Genomic DNA, 17993 nt, shown 5'->3' with positions numbered 1-17993 from the left:
TCCAACCGTGTACAAATATAAAAGACTCATCCATGCTTCGTACTTTAACAAATTATATTAACAGATTTCCTCGTCCCTTTTTCCAAATGCTGCACTGACCAAATATATTCAACTTTAATAACCCAACAAACATCAAACAGCTAATCTTCCAACCCAATCTAAAACTTCACTCCACTAGACATACGCCCATCTTAAACTACACTCCACATGAGTTATACTTGTCTGCTCTGGACATCAACCATACCTCCAGCATTGCAATCATTTGTTTAATGCATTACAAGAGCCCTCATGCCAAGGCTGTAACTCTTATACTGAACATCATCTTAATTGTCCTGTACTCATCCCATAAAGACAAAATCACCACACTTCTCAACCCATGGTCTTGCCTAGTAGACAGACATCTCTGGTTTACTGAGTCTAGCAGAAGTCCCATGGAAGGGGTCCCAGGGCAAAAAGGTGTAGTAAGGTAAGGTTACTGTGAAAAACAAGATCTAAAGATAAATGATATGAGGAGGTAATAACTATAACGAATGAGTAAATACGAAATACTGAAGTGAAGTTAATATGAGAAAAAGCAATGCATTCCAAAATATTCCACATCAAAGACTAAACTCTTGAGAGCAAAACCAAATCAAAATGATTGAAACAGTGGGGAAAAAGTTCCGAGTGCATGAGCTTTTCCACACCAAATATATACTATTGGATTAGTACATTCTTTAGAAAAAAAAAAATTATATCCTAACAGCTACAGTATCATGTACATACTAGGCAAAAACTTTAGGTACATCAGTTATAAATGCAGAAGGAAAAGAAAAGGCTTAGGCTCAAGTAAAATGTTAACTATCATATGTAATTGCATACCCAGTAAATATCACAATGAAGCAATGAACTTGAAAAAAGCATAAAAATAATTCAAAATGCTTTGTGAGTAAATGTAAATAATTATGCATAACACATGTTAGTAATAAAATTACCACTACAGTGTAAGGCCATAATTCATTTAAGTGATATTCATCTATCTTGAAAATGGCAATGTCTTATACTACATCCATAAATGCCTTAAACTTGTAAACTAAGAATCTTTCTTAAACTTGCAGCTATCTACTAAAGCATTCAACACAATAAAACTATAAAATGCACTACCTGTGCTTGAGTCTGCATGAGGAAAATGGCCAATTAAGCTGTCATGTAAGAAGCTGGTTGTCTTACTTCAGGCTTAAATGATAATATAGCCATACAAGTTACAAACTGAGAATCCAGGTCTCGGAATTCAGACCTATTCTATCAAGAAAAAAAGTTCATCTTACAATGCTACCTTACCTGTTCTTTTATTTGTTTTTTTGCTTTTCATTGGGTAAATTTGTTTGCATTATAACTTTTTCACTAATACTCACCATTCATGAGCAAATACAAGCTTCTGTAAAGGCAAATACTTTACAACTAGGTTTAGCAACTTTCAAATTCTAATGGCTGATATAATGACAAACAATGAAAAATTTCGAAATTCTGGTGGTTGATAAAATGAAGTGTACATATATTTATGGTATGCATACAACGATGAGGGATCCATCTTAATTTCATTAAAGTTCTGAGAACAAGAAAAAGCAATCCTCGGTAAACTTTACTTTTACTCTTGTTAGGAGTTAACATGGAATTAATCTTTAGCATCTGCACATCCTCAGGTCATATCCAATTATTCCATGAAGTCCATTTGTTGTGTACATGATAAAAAATACTGAAGTGACATCTTTGCATAAAAATTACACTAACATATGAGATTAAAGTACTTATCAAGACCACAAAAACTATTGGTTTTGAAAACTAAAAAATCTTTTCTCTACATAATGATGTCCTGTGGGCATGAGAGGTTCTCAAAAATGTTCACCAGAAAAATCAGGCTTAAGAGTCTTCCAAACCTTGGTGTCTTGGGAGAGAATTGCAGGCTTTCCCCACCTTTCACTATCCAACCAATCATGACACCAGCTGTTCACTCATTCAGGACCTGCCTTCAGTCAATCAGAGGCTGTTTCAGAGATGACATCACTGACTCCTCATCTAGGATGCTAATATCTATGAATATGCAGATCATGGGCTAAAGGTGGGCCCACAAGAAATGAGCGGCCAATACTATGATTATGTGGATAGGGAAGGCCAAGGCTTCCCCTTTGGAAATACAGTGGGTTGGGAGGTCAAAACTCTGGTTTTCTAAGAGAATATCAATGAAAGTCTCTCATGCTAAGGGGCTAACTGAAGAGAAAATCAAAATTGATGTCTGAATATATTAGGTGTATCATCTAGTTACATAACTAATGCATAAGGAGAATTTTCCATGCCTTCAAATTAATTAACAGCTAACCTCTCCATTTTACCAACTCCATCATGAACTTCAACTTCAGTTTCAACCTACTTCCTCAACACATTACCCAACAAAATATGATTTCCATATTTCAAAAATGTCTTCCTGCATACACTCTAAAAAATTTGTCTCTATAGCTCCCATTCCCAGCATAGAAACTGTTGGATTTGAAAACTGAAAAAATAAACTTTTTTATCTAAAGCAGTGTGTCACCAGCATGAATTCTCCAGGATAATCCCAAGAAAATCAGAATCTGGACCTTCCAACCTGCAATGTTTCCAGCAAGGAAGGGCAGGCTTTCCTCACCCATCACTAATCATTTATGCATGTTTGTGGCAGCTTACTCATTCTAGGTATGCCTTCAGCCAGTCAGGAAGCCACCACCAAGATTATGCCATCAACCCATTTTCTGCCAGCTGCTTTAAGCTTCTAATTTGTAGACTGTTGGTGCCAAATCAAAGGTGGTTTCAGAAAGTGCAAAAAAGCTTTTTTGAAACAGAGGGGAAAGCAGGGCAGGGTAATGAGAAAAAAGAAAATATTTGCAGGTCACTCACTACCTCTGACAGACAAGGTTTTTCAACTTTCAAATCATATGCTAAAGCTTTAAAGCCAAGTTGGAGACAAGAAAACATGATTCTTGATCCACAAAGAGATGTTCCTAAGCAGAAAAGGTTTCAAGTTTCAAGGGTGAATAAATAAATAGTTCATTTGGTAATCTCGGCTGAAATAAAAAAGGTCTTTTTGAGATTTATCTGGGCATAAGGCATGTTGTTCTCTTGACAAAGTCTTTCAAGAAAGGATGACAACAGGGATATTTCTATACAGCAGTTCCATTCTTAGCCATAAAACTTGGGTTAAGGTTTATCTTGACCCATAAGACACAGTCATTAAAAAGAAAGTTTCTTGTGTCTGGTTACAGTATGTAATTCACTAACTATCCTTAAAGAGTCCAAGGCTACAAGGAAAAAGGATTTCAAGTGAATGTGTTATGAAGCTAAATGTCAGAAAAGCTAGAAGACAGAAAAAGGTCTAAGACTTGAAAGATACCTAGTGGACTGCAGTGTTGAGGCAATTGGCTTCCTAAAAAGAAAGACCAGAGAAGGTTAGCCAATATGAGGCTTGGCAGATTAATACCACAACCCACAAAAAGGTTCTTTAAAGACACTCTTATAAGGGGCAATAGTGATACTAGCCTTACTCTTGTCAAAATAAAGGATAGAGAACACTAAACATAAGGTTTCAGTCACATCCGAGACACAAGAATTTTCACGGAAGGACTCAAAGGTTTTCCAGACTGATTAATACTGTCTTTTGCAAAGTGTGAATGTTATATACAATGGCAACTTACAGAGTTTCTTCAAACCTCTGCCTGTAAAAGTGTTTGAGATCCATATGTGTAAATTCCAGAATCCAATACTTTGGGGTCAAGGAAATGAAAAAAGGTGATGTGATCCAAAAAATCTTGAGAAATCAATGGAGGCATATAACAGATCTGGAGTATCCAGCAATAGGGTTCTCTGGCTCAATTCAATGCTAGTAGCAATATTAAACAGAGAAAACCAGCTAGATGAGAAGAACTTTTCCCAGATGTACTGGGGAAATAGACAATTCTAGTTTTAATAGTTCCCCTCCAAGGACAGAGCATCAGTCACAATTGCTCCCATTTCTAAAACTGAAGAAACATGCTTTGGTAGTAATGCATTAGTTCTGGTGGAAAAGATATCCTCCTGGGGTACCACTTTTATGGAATAGCTCCAAATGATCGCTTCCTTCCCTATAGCTATTTCTGTTAACATCATGTCTGATCTCGACATGACATCTGCCATGAAAGTGCCCAGAGATGAGAGGCTTGAGGAGAAGGGCCTTTGGACACTGCCAGGGAATCTTTTTTTTTTTCACTAACTCTAACAGAGGAATAAATTTGCAAAAGCCTGTACACCCTAGACTTGGGAAGTTCTGCAAGGTGAGAAAAACATGGAACCAACAGTGCTTTTTGTTGATTAGAAAGAACATTGCACCTCCATCCATGGGCCTGAACCTATATGATCCTTTGAAGAATGGAAACCCCATCCATAATCGTATACATCAAACCAAAACATCAATGAAGCTGCATGACTCTATGGCATAGGTTTTTGAAGGTTCTATGAATTGGTCCACCAAACTAAAGATTCCAGAAGTTTCCAGAGATGTGCTCTTTCCCAATATTATTGCATGCATGACTCAAAAACTATTTGGTGTGATCATATATACACCACTTCAAAATTATTTTACATCAAGACTACGTGAATATAAGTGCATAAACAGACCAATAGATGTGGTAGGTAGTGGTATAAATAAAGTGAGATGATATATACAACCATCTATCCTATCATACAACACAAGGCATACAAAAGTACACTATTCTCTTAATAACTGAATGGATAATCTATGGGATTCTCAGATGATAACAGTGGAGTCAGTGGGGTGTCTGAGATGGACCTGACAGAAGATAGTTCTCAAAGTATGGAAGTTGCATGTAAGCTCATTTGGAGAATGTGTCACCTGGAGGTAAAGGTGATGACATTAGATGATACAGCCAGGGAAACTGACAGCACAATTAAGGTACTGGGCAATGATGTTACCAAAGGGGAGCGTAATTTAGACAAAGTAACAAATTATAGACGAGCTTGGAGCTGCTTTGGGAGACTGAAAACCACAAAACCAAGGATCTGGAGCTTACAAATGATAGGTAGATAGCCAGATAAAGGTTAAAGCTAGGATTGAAGAAAGTCACAAGGATATGAAAAAAGAATGGGGGTGACTATTGTTGAAAGTATATAAAGGCAGGGGGGTAAAGATGAGTGTTCAAACTAAAGAGATGTAAGTTTGTCGAGTGTACCTATTAAGTTGTGTGGGACAGTAGACTGAGAGGGTGAAGGCATGTACAGAGCATTAAATTGGGGGAAAAGTATTGTCGTTTCAAAAAGGTAGATATGATGATCAGGAGTTTGTTTTTAGGAATGTATGAGAAATACTTAGAAAAAGAGATGGATTTGTGCAAGGAATTTATGGGTATGGAGAAACCACATGACAGGGTTGACAGAGATACCTCATGGAAGGTTTAAAGAATATATGGTATGGGAGGAAAGCTCCTAAAAGCAATGAGAACTTTTTATCAAGGAAGTAAGGCCTGTGTATGATTAGGAAGAGAGAAAAGTGAATGGTTCCAAGTGAAGGCTGGTCTGCATCAAAGGTGTGTGATGTCACCATGGTTGTTAAAATAAGAGAATCTTACATAGAGGAATAAGTATGCAGTCTGTTGGGGATGATAGGGCCTAGGAAGTAAGTCAGTTGTTGTTTTCAGATGATACAGTACTAGTGACAGATTTGAGTGCAAAACTGCAGAAGTTGGTGACTGGTTTTGGAAGTGTGTGTGAAAGAAGGAAGTTACAAGTAAATATGAATAAAAGCACGGTTATTCACTTTTCCATGGTTAAGGGACAGATTAGTTGAGGTGCGAGTTTGAATGAAGAAAACTTGGAGGAAATGAAGTGTTCTAGATATCTGGGAGTGGACATGGCAATGTATGGAACCATGGAAGTGGAACCGAGTCATACGATGGGCAAGGGGGCGAAGGTTCTGGGAAAGCTGAAGAATCCATGGAAAGAGCAAAAATGGGTAAATATCCCTACAACATCACACAGATGCAAGGCTATAGATAATGCTGTGTGGAGGAGGGTGGATGTATGCAGAATGTATACAAATTTCAAGTTGTATCATAGTAGAGAATGTTCAAGACATGGAGCCCCACCAAGGGAGCAAAACTCCCCATAAAGCACAGACAGATAATTATAATAACTGTTTTGAATGGATGACTTACCACTTGCCATATTAACTAGAACATCGTCTGTACCATCAACAATCCATTATCAACTCCATTATAGAAAATAGATTATTGAAAATAACTTCCAAGGTACAGGTTTATCAAATAGAGGTTGTGATATCCAGTATGTCATATGGTGATGGAATTTCGGGCAAATACCAGTGCTTCAACCATTCTAGACCAGACCTTCAGTACCTTACATGCATGTGACTTTTCGAATACATATTTTAGAAAAAAAAGTGTCATGTGTTGCAAAATACGTCAATTACAAAAAGGTAATTTATTTATTTACAACTAACAACAATTTCAATGAAGAGCCCTAGTATTACCCAGGACTCTTCTGAATGCCTCTGAAGCCCAAGGCTGTGCTACATCCAGTAGCAGGAAAATGCAGACGTCCTTGGAGTGAGTTCTTTAAAATGTACTCCAAATGATACAGCCTAAACAAAGGTTACTTTTCACACGCAGTAGAACCTCAAGCATGTGGAGTCCAGTGACCCCCACAAACAGATAATTCACACTGACACCAAAGTTAAAAAAATCATACCCAAGTGCATACCCTCATGGTAAGTTACAAGTTTATACATATCATCATCACTGAGCTAAGGTTTAATAAAACAAACAAACATGATTGATGAAAGTCAACCAGAGTTAATGTAATGATGATGTAATGCAATGAAAGACGATCTCAACATAAATACTTTCTTTAGGATCTTGCATGTGAGAGGGAATTGGGAGCTGACATCATTGCTAACCTGTTGCCAGAATACCACATCTGGAGACTTGTAAAGGAGACAAAACATCCGCTGGAAAGTATATGGATAGGGAAATATTTAGCAAACTGTTCACTTTCTACAAGAGCCCAAACTAGAATATGTTTCTCAAATTTAGTTGCCACACCTAAAAAAGAACAAAGAGGTAATTGAAAAGGCCCAGAGGAGGGTAACATAGATGGTACCAAAATCATGAGGGCTGAGAAAAGTGAGGGGTGGCCTGAACAAAACCTGCACATCTTTAAATCATGAAGATGATGCAGACAATGAACAGTTCTTCAAAAGATGTAGGGACAGAAAAAGCAGAGAACATAATAAGAAATTAAAAAAGAACATGTTAAAAGAATGTAAAGAATTTTCACAGTATAATGGTGGTGGATATATGGAATAAACCTGATGAGGATGTGGTAAAAGCAGAAAGCATATAAAAATTTAAAAGGTTGTTCAATAATAGACGATATTCAAGAGATGGAACCACAAAAATACAATACTTTTCCCCATACGCTACAACAAGTAATTTTGCACACATCAAATTAAAAAAAATCACAGGAATGCACACGTTCAGGGAGTCCCCTCTTAGTAAGCATATATGGTTTCAAGTTTCTTGTTGTTACTGTCATGCAGTTATGACAAACACACATTTGGATAATGGTAATGGAGACATAATGTCTTCTTGCAAATATTAAATTTAATAGCTTTCAAGAATATGGGATACAGAAATATTCAGCTAGCTCTTCATATCCTACATAAGGCTAAAAGCAGTATACACTTCTCAAATTTGGTCAAAGCATCCAAAAAGCCACAGAGAGCTGATATAGAGGATCCAAAGGAGGGAAAAGAAGATGGTACCCAAATTAAGAGAGATCGGTTACAGTGAAAGACTAGAAATTTTACATTTTCCCACCTTCAAAGAGAAAACAGTACATGGTGATCTGATCAATCTTTAAGATATTCAAACATATTAATGACTTGGACAGTGAACAGTTCTTTGAGAGATGTAGGAATAGAACAACTAAAGACATAACATGAAATTAAGAAACTCATTATCAAAGATGTAAATCAGTACTTTTAGTGTAAGCGTGGGTGAATGGAATATACTGATTAATCTATCTATTGATCTAAACCTTTGGTGCCCATTCCCTCTGGGAACTCCCATCAAGGGGCTGACTACTGAAAAAGTCTTCACTTATCCCTGTCCTTACAAGCCTCCCTTGAATACATCATCCCATACATTCTTCCACCATATTTCTCCCTATAGTATTCTTCCACTCTATTTCACCACATCCAAGATGATCTTCCTCTCCCACCAATCCCTTTAATTGAACTATCATATACCCTCCTTATAAACTACCCATTTTGCATTCTTTTCATATGCACAAACCACCTCAAAGTACTATGTTTCACTCACTCTACTACTCCACAATTCATTCACTTTGCATTCCCAGTCATACCAAATCTCTCATACACCCCCTCATTTCTTTTTGTTCCATCTAGTCAGACCACATACTCCTTTCACACAGCTCATTTTCACAGCCTGGGTTCTTGACCTCTATATTTCATTCCATTTTGGTCAAGGTTTGGAGGACTGTGCTATCCCTTCATCCTTTCTTCATTTCCTTACTTACACCTCCATACTTCAACATTTCAGTAGCAATCCCTTCCACTCCAGGTGCCTTTCCTACCCTCAACCTTTTTACTTCCCATTTCATTATAGGCCCCTGCAATTGTACCCTTTTCCTTCCATCATCCATACTCATGCATGTAACAAGTGCTGTCTTACCTTCTCCCACATTCATCAATTCTTTAAAATACCTTTTCCATCTTCCTTTCAATTTCTCCTTTTGGTTTAGCAACTCCCACTCCTTCTTCTATTATTATTTCGACTCTTACATCCACCTCTTTCTTTTTCCACTTCTTCTAGTACAATTTCATATTCTCCTTAAACATTTTACTCAACTTTCTTCCAAAATCTTCATACAATCTTGCTTTGCTATCCTCTATCAGCTTTTTTACATTCCACTTACACACCTTCTATTCCTCCCTTCTCCTTAGCTGGTATATTCCTTTCAAGCATTTACCATATGCCTTTTTCTTCCCTCCCACAGCATTTCTAGCCTCATCTGTCCACCATGAATGGCATATACTGACTAAGGACATGATTGATGCAGGTAGCAAATGTAAACTGAAGAAGTCTAATAGCAGAAAAAGTTCAAGAGATGGGGCCCCACGAGTGTAAAACTCCATTCCCATTCAGTAGAAACTGGTATTTACAGGTGTTAGTAAAGGCAGATAGAGGATGCTGTCAACAGGTACTAAAGACTGTTTAATACATACCAGATATAACATTGAATAAAGACTATTAACACATACCAGATATGTGTATATTTCATGTGACTTGCAAAGTCATAAATGAAATACATACATGAATATTTACATAAATCAATTCCTTTTAGTATATATCACAAAAATCAATTTCTTTTAGTATATAACAATGTTAATTTTGATTAATGCATCTTGAGTTTTACTAATAAAAAACTAACTGAAGCTTTTGTAGGAATTCTTTTTACTTGCTATCATTCATGCACACTTATACCTGAAAACATGTAAATTTCACAATTCTTTATCCTCATTCACAAATTTCCTTTATCCCTGTGGATAGCAAAAGTAAGAATAATGCCCAAATCTCTCTTGCATGTTGTAAGAGGCAAAAGGCAGGGTGTGAGGGACTAAAAACCACCCCCTCCATGCCATATCACTTTATAACAACATGAACAGAGGTAAGGGCCAATCAAGGATTTCTCTTTGAAGGTTTTGAGAGAGAGAGAGAGAGAGAGAGAGAGAGAGAGAGAGAGAGAGAGAGAGAGAGAGAGAGAGAGAGAGAGAGAGAGAGGGGGGGGGGGGTGCAGCTGGATAATCATCTATGAAAGAACAGTGGGACAGAAGAGTGTTAGTTGGCACCATCTGACTGATAGTGCTGACTGGGATGTGCTGAAATGGTTTGGACATCCTCAGTGCATGAGTAAAGCAAGCCTGACTAAGAGGATCTACGTGTCAGATATAGGGGGAAGAAGAGACTAAGGATATGGAAGAATGAAATGGCTTAGGGATATTAGGCCTGATCATTCAGGTGGGTGAGAAACATGCATGGTGCATGGAATGGAATGAAATTGAATTAATCAATGTGGTATACAAGGGTTGATCTGACATCAATGGGATGAACTATGGCATATGAAGTGACTAAGGTAAACCATAGATTCGTCTGTGAGGCTTGGCTCTGGATAGCAGAATCTGGTTTCAGTGCATTATACATGAAAGCCTGGGAGTGGATGCATGCATATGAAGATATTGTTTGTCTGCTCCAGATATTAAGGCAGAAGCAAATGTGTATGAAAATAAACTTACAAAAGCAACTTGAAAAATAAATGGGGCACCAGTGTTAAATGTATTAAATACACCTTATGCCGAAGAATTTAGTCATCATTCTCTGATGAAGTTTCTTTTGTGGAAATAATATTACATTTAGTAAAATGACTATAAGACAGCATGTATCTTGGCTGCACATTGAGTTTCCACTTTTCTCTTCAATTCTTATAACTTATTGTCATAAATAAGACTCTGGGAGCCTCTGAAAACGCTGCGCTAGAGCTGCTCCCTGCCAATGGCCTGTTAAAAGTGAGGCACTAAAAGCAAAGAAGCAGTACTGGACTTCACCAGTTATGGAGACTCTTCTGCCATAGCCATCCTCTTGAGAGAGTTCCTGAAGGGAATGGTTGTCAGAGATATAGATGTATAGATAGATGGATGAGACGACATTCAACAAACAACTGTAACCGTTTTTTTGTTACTTCTTAACAAATCGACTAACATGGATTGTTCATAATATTTCCACCAAACTATCTGAAGTACATATAAGAAAAGTGTATTCTATTTATCCTTGATGATTCAAGGAAGATAGAAACATACTGTATGAAATGAGTGAGACAGAACATTGAAAATATATGATGAACATACCCAACAGATTCACTCCACGTGAGAAAGAAATTGACAGTGAATAAAGAGGATAAATTTATAAAGCTTTCTTGTTTCCATCTTGATTTAACTTAAAATTTGGAATTTGCATTCTTAGGGGATAGGGGAGAGAGAATACTTCCAACGTATTCCCTGCGTGTAGTAGATGGTGACTAGAAGGGAAGGGAGCCGGGGGCTGGAAATCCTCCCCTCGTTTTTTTTTTTAATTTTCCAAAAGAAGGAACAGAGAAGGGGGCCAGGTGAGGATATTCCCTCAAAGGTCCAGTCCTCTGTTCTTAACACTACCTTGCTAACGCGGGAAATGGCGAATAGTATGAAAAGGGACTAAAGCTGTATTCTCTCTAGGGCAGTGAAGAGATTAATCATCCAAACAGTCTATCTTTTAGGGTGTACTGTGAACCCGAGACAAAATAAGCACGAAGTGTGAATTCTGCAAAGCATTTTATGAAGTGTTTACACCACCGTCTGCACTGCATTGGATGAATAAACATTACTAATCTAAAACAGCATAATGTTTGATACATATATATAATACCCTTATCCCTCTTCGTCTTCCACTGTAAAAGAACATATGAGGTGATTTATAAAAGAAAATATCTTCAGTTCAGATCAGAAAATTTTAAAAGAAATCGAACACAGAAGCAACAGGTCCTTTCCATCAGCCAACCTGACATAAGAGCAACAAGCTGGCAACTACCTGGTGCACAAAGCAGGGTTAACAACATAGCTTAAGTGCCAATGAAAGATAGCATTACCATGTAACAACTATTAATTCAGTAATTTTACTGGCAAACATTAGTTCCTTGCAGAACTTGGAACATGTTATATTCAAACAATTGCTAATAAACTATAAAACAAATTAAAACTTCTTTGGATAAATCATATATGAAACACAGGTAAAGTTTTGTGAATTTCAGTTTTCCCTGATGACAAAGGTAATTCAATGTTTCCTACATAACACATATACTGAAGCAAGAAAATACAAATCATTTTATCAACAGAAATGTGCATAATTTTGATAGTAAAGTCTTAATTGTATCAAAAATAGTGATTCATTTTACACATACAAAACCTTAAGTCAAACAAATACATGACATTACTACAATTAACTTTAAACACATTTTCTTTCACTGCTATTGAAAAGCAAATATAATACAAACTAATAAGATATCTTACCTGCCGGGATCTTAGTGCCAATAACTTCACCGTTGGTCCGGGCTGGGGCAGAAACTGTGCCATTTACTTTCTTGTCTTCAAATTCAATTTCTTCATATGGGCGTCCAGTTTCCTCCTTGTTTGGAGTAACAGGACCAGAGATTGTGGGGCGGCTGTGCAAGAAGTGGGGATTAAAGAATTCAGATAATTCCTTATTCAAATGCAATAAATGTTGCAGAACTTTTTCAATTATCCTCCAAGAAATGAATCATGAATGAGAACAAGCAATTTTTACAATTCTATCTTGAGGAATATCTAAATATGATTTTTTAATTAATTACTCAGTAAAAGATATGAATATGGCTGAGAGTTATATTGTTCAAGACATCACAGTATACCTAAATGCACAAGAAATATTGGAAACCGAACTAGTTCTACCTAATATCCTCAAGAGGCAAAATGAATGGAAGTTTAAAATTTTCTACAGAACAGCTTGAACATAATTACCTGGAAGCACCCAAAAATTACTGAGATTTTATCAAAGGCACAACAAAATCTATCTAATCTATCAATCCAGAGGGATGGCAGGCAATTGTGAGTATTGTAAACCACAAGAACCAACACCAAGGAAAACAACCCAAGGAAACATCCCACATACCATTAAAGGAGTGCAGGATTTAAGCAAAGTGGCATCAAAGGTGTCTCAACATCATGTTCTTGGTCATGATTAGATAACTGAGGGGGAAATCTTAGGAAATTAATTCTAACTGAAATAGGTTTACAGCTTGTTTCATTTTTAGAGAAATTCTTAGCCTGAGTAATAACTTTATCCTATCAGTAATAATAAGTGGTATAAAAGCTGATGTTCATGGGTGTGATCAAATAAATGAAGAAAAGTCCTATAACTTCATTCTAATCCAGAGTATGGTACTGGTGAAATAGGTTTTATTGCTTCCAATCTATTTTGCATGAAATAATTTGCATAAGCAAAATAACTTAATTGTCCTATCAGGATTAATAAATGACATAAAATATGAAAGAAAACTTTCATTACTTATAAATAGTAACTACAAGACTGATATTACCAAACTTGAAGTACATCTAAAGCCCCTACCTTCTTAAGCTGTCACCTTCCACTATCACTTTCCATCTCGACAAAATTCTAATTAGAGAAACCGAGCCTAAGTAAGTATTAAAAAAATCACTAATCCAAACTAGTCTTTAACAACAAATGGAGTAAACATTGATTTTTCAGGACCATTAAAGCATACTGTTAATGACTTTCATTTATTTCTAGGCATCATTTCATTACTCAGGGCATCATACACTTATGTCAGGGCCCTTATCCATTCCCATAATTACAGTAAAAGACATACCCATCATCATCACACTTCTCCATCCGTGGTTGTGTGCCAGTGGATGTGGTCAGCTTTAGAAGCATGGCAGGAGCCTCAAAGAAGTGGGTCTTGGGAAAGGAAGGTAAGGAAAGGTACAGATGCATTACACGCAGGGGCTGGGAAATGATGGACTTCTTTCGAGGAAGAAAGTCCTCAACAAGACTATAAAGAACTCCACATAAGAACAGGGAGATGATGGATTCCTTTAATGAAGCAAAGTCCTCTAACAGTAAACCATTCCAATTATTTACAATGATAAAGACTCACCAAAGATGAGTTCTTGCTTGCGAAGTAACAACTGCTAGCAAGCACAGTTCAGAATCACTAATGCATATATTTTCATTTATAACCCAAAGACCCCTTTCAAAAAGATTCCAAGTGTTATCCCTGTATGGAGGTAGTATATTGTAGGCAGCCAGTGACCAGAGAGATATATTACTGGTACTATCTCCCTCGGTATCAGGAAGGTTAGAGACAGCTTCATAATGAGCCAGAAATTCATTAGTTGTCAAATTGCATTCCTCTGACCCAGGTAGCTGTCTTTTCTTTCTGCCTCACCCACACATGAGCTCCTGGCATTCTGTCCACAAACAGACAATCTCTCCTTGTCACACATAACACATGACAACACTTAATTCACTCAACTCATTCAATGCAACTCTAGATTTTCCAGTAGCAAGCGCTATGCATCAGCCCTCTTTTGGCAAAATAGGAGGAGCAAAAGATAAAAGGTAGGAAGGAACATTGTACAGGAGTATTAGGTAGAAAATTACAAGAAGAATGTAACATTAGGCGGGAGCATTAGGCAGAAATATTAGGTACAAGTAGTAGGAACATTAGGTTGACACAATAGGTAAAAACAAGAACTAGGCAGGAGCCTCTAGAAACTGCACTAGATTTGGCCAGTGCCAGTGGCCTGTTCAGGATGATGCACTAAAGGCTGAGAGGTGGCACTGGAGTTTACCAGCTATGGGCTCTTTTCTGGTGGCCACCCCCTTGAGGGAGGTCCCTGAGGGAACGGGCATCGCAGATATAGACAGATAGATATGCAGTTACCCCTGGACTCCTTAACCATGAGCTCTTGCCACTCCAAGGCTGCCATACTCTCAGTTGCAGGGAGAAATGGATTCCTTTCAAGTGGAAAATCCTTTGAAGGGACAGCACGTAAGTCATCAACAAACAAAGTTACATCATCACCAAAGGTGACTTTTCACTCATGGTGTAACCCAGGACTCATACATACTAAAATAACCTAAAAAGCACTTAACACCCACTCTCCAACTCAATTTCAAACTCTCATCCCACCTGACATACACAAAACAGAAGCTATATTCTCCAGACAAACACAAGTCACACTTTCCTTGTCTTCACTCTACACATCACTTATCCACCTACAACACTACATACACATTTTCAATATAACCCAAGGCCCTTCATGCCCACGATGCAACTAAAACAAGGAAGAGAATGCCCTGTACTCTCCCCACACAGATGCATATGTCACTTTGCTCTATGAGTGCTGCAGGAGCCTTATAAAGTTAGAAAGGACTCCTGGTGAATAAAGCAAGTCTCTCTCTCTCTCTCTCTCTCTCTCTCTCTCTCTCTATATATATATATATATATATATATATTTTTTTTTTTTCATACTATTCGCTATTTCCCGCGATAGCGAGGTAGCGTTAAAAACAGAGGACTGGGCCTTTGAGGGAATATCCTCACCTGGACCTCTTCTCTGTTCCTTCTTTTGGAAAATTAAAAAAAAAAAAAAAAACGAGAGGGGAGGATTTCCAGCCCCCCGCTCCCTTCCCTGTTAGTCGCCTTCTACGACACGCAGGGAATACGTGGGAAGTATGAAAAAAAATATATTTTTTTCCATACTATTCACGATTTCCTGCATTAGCAAGGTAGCATTAAGAACAGAGGACTGAGCCTTTGAGGGAAATCCTCACTTGGCTGGAAATCCTCCCCTCTCATTTCTAATTTTCCAAAAGGAGGAACACAGAAGGGGGCTAAGTGAGGATTTCCCCAAAAAGGCTCAGTCCTCTGTTCTTCATGCTACCTCGCCAACAAAGGAGATGGTGAATGGTATGAAAAAAAAAAAAAAAAAATATATATATATATATATATATATATATATATTTTTTTTTTTTTTTTTTTTTTTCATACGATTCGCCATTTCCCGCATTTGCGAGGTAGCATTAAGAACAGAGGACTGGGCCTTAGAGGGAAAATCCTCACCTGGCCCCCTTCTCTGTTCCTTCTTTTGGAAAATTAAAAAAAAACGAGAGGGGAGGATTTCCAGCCACCCGCTCCCTCCCCTTTTAGTCGCCTTCTACGACACGCAGGGAATACGTGGGAAGTATTCTTTCTCCCCTATCCCCAGGGATAATATATATATATATATATATATATATATATATATATATATATATATATATATATATATATATATATATATATTTTATATATTTTTTTTTTTTTTTTTTTTTCATACTATTCGCCATTTCCCGCGATAGCGAGGTAGCGTTAAGAACAGAGGACTGGGCCTTTGAGGGAATATCCTCACCTGGCCCCTTTCTCTGTTCCTTCTTTTGGAAAATTAAAAAAAAAAGGTAGCGCAAGGAAACAGACGAAAGAAATGGCCCCCCCCCATACACATGTATATACATACGTCCACACACGCAAATATACATACCTACACAGCTTTCCATGGTTTACCCCAGACGCCTCACACGCCCTGATTCAATCCACCGACAGCACGTCAACCCCGGTACACCACATCGCTCCAATTCACTCCATTCCCTGCCCTCCCCCCACCCTCCTGCATGTCCAGGCCCCGACCACACAAAATCTTTTTCACTCCCACAAACGCGGGAGACAGCGACAAAGCAAAAAAAAAAGATATATATATATATATATATATATATATATATATATATATATATATATATATATATATATATATATATATATATATTTTTTTTTTATACTTTGTCGCTGTCTCCCGCGTTTGCGAGGTAGCGCAAGGAAACAGACGAAAGAAATGGCCCAACCCCCCCCATACACATGTATATACATACGTCCACACACGCAAATATACATACCTACACAGCTTTCCATGGTTTACCCCAGACGCTTCACATGCCTTGATTCAATCCACTGACAGCACGTCAGCCCCGGTATACCACATCGCTCCAATTCACTCTGTTCCTTGCCCTCCTTTCACCCTCCTGCATGTTCAGGCCCCGATCACACAAAATCTTTTTCACTCCATCTTTCCACCTCCATTTCTTTCGTCTGTTTCCTTGCGCTACCTCGCAAACGCGGGAGACAGCGACAAAGTATGAAAAAAAAAAAAAAATATATATATATATATATATATATATATATATATATATATATATATATATATATATCTTTTTTTTTTGCTTTGTCGCTGTCTCCCGCATTTGTGAGGTAGCGCAAGGAAACAGACGAAAGAAATGGCCCAACCCACCCCCATACACATGTATATACATACACGTCCACACACGCAAAATATACATACCTACACAGCTTTCCATGGTTTACCCCAGACGTTTCACATGCCCTGATTCAATCCACTGACAGCATGTCAACCCCGGTATACCACATCGATCCAATTCACTCTATTCCTTGCCCTCCTTTCACCCTCCAGCATGTTCAGGCCCTGATCACACAAAATCTTTTTCACTCCATCTTTCCACCTCCAATTTGATCTCCCACTTTTCCTCGTTCCCTCCACCTCCGACACATATATCCTCTTGGTCAATCTTTCCTCACTCATTCTCTCCATGTGCCCAAACCATTTCAAAACACCCTCTTCTGCTCTCTCAACCACGCTCTTTTTATTTCCACACATCTCTCTTACCCTTACGTTACTCACTCGATCAAACCACCTCACACCACACATTGTCCTCAAACATCTCATTTCCAGCACATCCATCCTCCTGCGCACAACTCTATCCATAGCCCACGCTTTGCAACCATACAACATTGTTGGAACCACTATTCCTTCAAACATACCCATTTTTGCTTTCCGAGATAATGTTCTTGACTTCCACACATTCTTCAAGGCTCCCAGAATTTTCGCCCCCTCCCCCACCCTATGATCCACTTCCGCTTCCATGGTTCCATACGCTGCCAGATCCACTCCCAGATATCTAAAACACTTTACTTCCTCCAGTTTTTCTCCATTCAAACTTACCTCCCAATTGACTTGACCCTCAACCCTACTGTACCTAATAACCTTGCTCTTATTCACATTAATCTTAACTTTCTTCTTTCACACACTTTACCAAACTCAGTCACCAGCTTCTGCAGTTTCTCACATGAATCAGCCACCAGTGCTGCATCATCAGCGAACAACAACTGACTCACTTCCCAAGCTCTCTCATCCCCAA

At 38.0% G+C, this 17993-nt stretch overlaps 1 protein-coding gene across 14 annotated transcripts in view; it reads right to left on the bottom strand.

Annotated features, from left to right (window-relative positions):
• The window catches only part of Amph (amphiphysin), a 271862-nt gene that overhangs the window by 15892 nt on the left and 237977 nt on the right, over positions 1–17993 (bottom strand). For all 14 annotated transcript variants that reach the window (XM_071667035.1, XM_071667027.1, XM_071667028.1 and 11 more), the window contains one exon: positions 12197–12348. In XM_071667035.1, coding sequence (XP_071523136.1) covers positions 12197–12348 — 152 coding nt within the window. The remainder of the gene's footprint in view (positions 1–12196; positions 12349–17993) is intronic.

This window comes from Panulirus ornatus, chromosome 11, assembly GCF_036320965.1.
Source record: "Panulirus ornatus isolate Po-2019 chromosome 11, ASM3632096v1, whole genome shotgun sequence".
NCBI lineage: Eukaryota > Metazoa > Arthropoda > Malacostraca > Decapoda > Palinuridae > Panulirus > Panulirus ornatus.
This window is presented reverse-complemented; position numbering and strand designations above follow the sequence as displayed.